The following is a 4,468-nucleotide window of genomic DNA, read 5'->3' as shown; positions in this document are numbered from 1 at the left end:
ACAATAAGAGATGGCTTTCATGCCATGGCACACTGGTAAGATATGTATCCTGTTTTCTGAGAAGTTTGTATTCACCTATCTGACTAAAGATAATATTTTTACTCTTTAACTGCAAATAAAGTGGAGAAATCATAGACAGAAAGACAGACAGACAGAAGTTCTGACCTTTCACTTTTAATGAGGTACTGGTGCTTGCACTACCCGCTGCATTGCGAGCTTCACAAATGTAGTCTCCACTGTCTTCCACACGGAGATTATGCATTTCAATGACTGCCATAGAATCAATGAAGGACATTCTGTATTTTTCACCATCATGGATTTCAGTTTCATCTTTGTACCAAGTGACCTTGATTTCTGGAGAGCCGCCTATTTTGCATTCATATCTAGTAAAATCATGCTGTTTTACAACTCTAGAGGAGTCTAGCTTTGTTATAATCCTTGGTGGTTCTATAAAACCAAAGAAAAGGGTAAACATGATGATACACTAAATTGCACTGATCCATTAAATGCTTAAATGAATGAACTATCTAATCAAAAGCACAGACTTTGGGGTGTGGTGAGTGGTAGAAATATCTACAAAATGTGAATTTACACTAGCCAGTGATATACGTGGTGGCAGCATGATAAGAATGAACACATAGCTTGAAAAGGAAAGTATTTTAGAAAACAATCAAGAAAGAAAATTGTGTTGTAAATGCAAACAAAGACAAGAAATCTGAGACTTGTATTGAATATCTCCCTCCTGTCTTAATGGCTTTTCCATTTCTATACCACTGAGATTTTGCATTTGGGATAGAGAACTGACAAATCAGAGGGCATGTGCGTCCTTCCTTGAAAGCAGAATCACTTAAGATTCCGTTAAACTGCAGGGTCTATTAGCAGGTTAAATATATATATATATATTAGTAGGCATCAGATAGTATTAAATTAAGAGTGTAAATTACTTTCAAATAGAAACTTTAAAAATACACTTACCAATCACAGTTAGCTTTGCACTAGCAATATGTGGACCACAGACAACTCTGAAATTCCCCTGATCTGCAGGTTGGCAGTTCCTGATTCTGAGTATGTGCCGATCACCTTTAATTTTTATTTCATACTTGTTACTAGAATCCAATTTTTGAGTTCCTTTGTACCAGGAGAGTTTGATTTCTGGATAATTAATCTTAATTTCACATTCAAATATAGCATCCTCATCTGCTAAAACGGTCTGGTTTTCAAGATCCCTGATGAGAGTGATGGGCTGAAAAATATTAATTTAAAAGGTTCAGTCTTCATTCCAAGATCACACTTCCTATTATGTGATTAAATATTTTACTATCAAGTCAAAGCCATCATGTCACCTCTGTCTGTGTGAGTCTTTGCTGAATAAATGATACAAGTTCGTCAAATTCCTGTTCTTCTTTGCGAGCTCTCTCTGTTACCTCAATTTCCTGTGGAAAGACATGACATGGTTTAACATGAAGTAACACTATTGGGAAATAGCTAGGATCCATCCTGCCCCCCCCACAACAAGTCTGGAGAGTTGTGTGTCTCTCTAACTGAACCTTCTGCAAACCCATAGCTCACTTTAACTTCCTCACCAGCCCATCTTACAGGTTCCATGTCACCAAGATCCTCTGGACAAAAAGATGGGGACAGGACTTACTTGGACAAAAGGGTCACTGTTGGTAGCGGCACTGTCTCACCCAGTGCTTGAGCATGCTGGGAGTTCAGAGAGTGAGACACGATAGGATTGGAATCTGAATCTCTTATGCATACAGCAATGTCACAGCTAGGACATCAAGCCTGTTGTCAGAAACCATGTTACTCTTAACATTCCCAATGCCACAGTCTGACTAGGTCTTACCAATCTATGACTTTCTTCCTCTTGGCTTTGCTTTAGCAGCTCAAAGGCTTGCAGGAGGCCACGGAAATCTGTAATTCCATACATGCGAGCATACTTCTCATATTCTTTAGGATCAACATTTTTGAGAAGTTCCATGATATCAATGGGCTTCTCTTCCTCCTCTTCCTTCTTTTTGGTTGGAGTACTATTTAAGTAAGGGGATTAATTAGAAAACATGCACAATATTTCTCCTTTCTAAGAGATCCTTTGGGAAACCAAGTCTGCTTAAAATTGTTTGGTATAGAGCGAGCCTTTAGGTTAGTGCTGGAGGGGCCTTATCCTACAAACTATTAGGCACATACGTGCTCGCTACTCATGACTCAAGGGGATTCTTAGCTTACTGAAAGACTATTGGTATGAGTAAGTCTTGATGGGATCAAGGCCAATATATAATTGGTGTCAACCTGTTCAATACATTGTGAATACTAATAATTACATCTTGATCAGAGATACAATTAAAGTATCCCCCACTGTAGAGATTATGGACAAATCTAGAAAAGATTCTTATGCCTACCTCTTCAGTTTTGCTCTTAGATCTCCTTCAATTACTTCTTGCCTTCGTTCTTCAACTTGTAGGTTGGCACTGCTCTCAATTTCACCATGTTCATTAAAAGCTACACATCTGTACATTCCAGAATCGGTTTTTGTTGCATCCTTTATTTCTAGTTTGGCTTCATCTTCCCTCTGCTGGATGATAATACGACCTCCCTGGTTGAGTTGTCTCCACTTTCCCTTAGTCCATTTAACATTTGGGATTGGATCACCTCCAACTTTAGCAATAAACGTTGCAACACTCTCTATAGAAAAATACAAAATCAAGAAGCTCATCTTTCACATGTCTAAGACAGCAGGATATATCATCATACAACTAATACAACAAATAGAGAAGATGACATATTTTTGGAAGAACGAGCTTACTTTCCATAACTTTGAGATTCTGAGGCTCTGAGATAAAATACAGCTTTCCATCCACTGGTGTTTTCTTAGCTGCTGGTGCAGCTGCTGGTTTTTCTGGAAAATAGGTTTAAGGAGGGTTTAATAGAACAGCTCACTTTCAGGCATAACAACTTTTTTCAATCCCCTGAATGGGAATATTTTTTATTGTAGCTGAATCCATTTACTAAAGCAGCATATGCGGTGCATGTGTGAAAGAAAAAATGCCAAGTACTTTTTGATGACTTTCAATAAGTTGTCATCTGATATCCTAAGATGGAAGCAGACACTGTAGGGCTTATTCTTATCTCTGTCACACCATGTAAAATTTACATAGAAGTAAACATCATCAGAATCAGATTTTAGGATTTTCAAAAATGGATTACTTTAATTTAGGCTCTTAAATCCACAGTTTGGCACATAAATAAGTGGCCTGATTTTCAAAATTTCTCATCAGCTATTACCCAGCAGCTTCCACACAGTACAGTACCAAGGGGCTTCTCTTTGGTACCCATTTCTTAAAGACCTGGCCTACAAGGTGTCTTAGTTTTAGCTAGAAGATTAAAGTGTCTGAGCAACTTCTAGGCCCATTGCTGCCTCTGTTCTAGAGGTGATGCTACCTTAATATGTTAATGACTGTGAAGAGCTCAGATGCAATAATGATGGGGGGATAAATATTTGAGAGAGAGAGAGAGTCTCATCCCCAAACTGTATTAACTTCAATTTAGTGAGGGTTCTGTCTGGGTTGAAGCTGAGATAGCCCAGCCCAATTAATTGCACTGCTGCCTCTGAGCTGGGCAAAGAATTCTTTCTTAATGTGCTTCTTCCTTACTCTACTATCTTTCTGGCTGGCTCACACCAGACTTTGCTGTGTCTCATGGTGCCACATAGGCATGGAGCACTCTCACTGACAATATACCAAATTATCTTAGTAATGTCCTACAAGACATAGCTAATCCCTCATCTTCCCCATGGAGCATGCATGCTCTGGAGACTGAAGCCCACTCTGTCAGCTTGGTTTTGCCTCAAACCCTTTGTTTTGTCTGCAAGGTTAAATTCTAAACCCTCAGGGTGCAGATCTACTGTTCATTTGACACAGGCCTCCTAATGTATATTTTGCATATTTATGGTGTTATATTAATTATCATTAAATATAATGCTACAATAAGGCCAGTATTTCAGATTATGTAATATTTTATGAAGTAACAAAGACACTGGTTATTTTCTATTTGGTTATGAACCACTTAATTCACAGAAAAGATGTGATCATTGTAGTTTTGGTTTAAATTGCCATCACAAGACGTGATTTCTCTCTTTTACTATACCTTTCACTGTCACTTTTGACTTGCAAGAGTCACTTCCAGCTACATTTATAGCTTTGCACACATATTCGCCTGCATCAGTTTTAGTAACTGCTGTGAGTTCCAAAAGAGCTGTTCCATTAGCAAAGCTAAAGTTGCATTTATCTGAAGCTTTTATTTCTCTCCCAGCCTTCAGCCACTGAATCCTGATTGGCTGTGATCCCTGGACGTGGCAGCTGAGCTGCAAAATATCTCCTTCTGCTATTGTCACTGGTCTAAGAGGTTGGTCAACCACTGGTGGCTTTTGTGGTTCTGGAATTGGAAAATATTTTAGTAAATAATCAAG

The 4,468-nt window shown here is 38.5% G+C and overlaps 1 protein-coding gene across 1 annotated transcript; it reads right to left on the bottom strand.

The window, feature by feature from the left end:
• Positions 1-165: 165 nt before the first annotated feature.
• On the bottom strand, positions 166-4,435 carry LOC112122133 (titin-like; the record flags this gene model as incomplete). Its single annotated transcript, XM_026646628.1, has 7 exons — positions 4,147-4,435; positions 2,807-2,899; positions 2,403-2,685; positions 1,850-2,033; positions 1,344-1,433; positions 976-1,243; positions 166-447 (listed from the first exon to the last, which is right to left on the bottom strand). Coding segments are annotated over exons 2-7 (1,114 nt in total), but the record flags the coding sequence as incomplete, so codon positions are not given.
• Positions 4,436-4,468: the final 33 nt, after the last annotated feature.

The sequence above is a fragment of the Terrapene carolina genome, unplaced genomic scaffold (genome assembly GCF_002925995.2).
Source record: "Terrapene carolina triunguis isolate 2854851 unplaced genomic scaffold, T_m_triunguis-2.0 Scaffold36111, whole genome shotgun sequence".
Classification (NCBI taxonomy): Eukaryota; Metazoa; Chordata; order Testudines; family Emydidae; genus Terrapene; species Terrapene triunguis.
The sequence above is the reverse complement of the archived record's forward strand: the minus strand, read 5'-3'. Positions and strand labels throughout refer to the sequence as shown.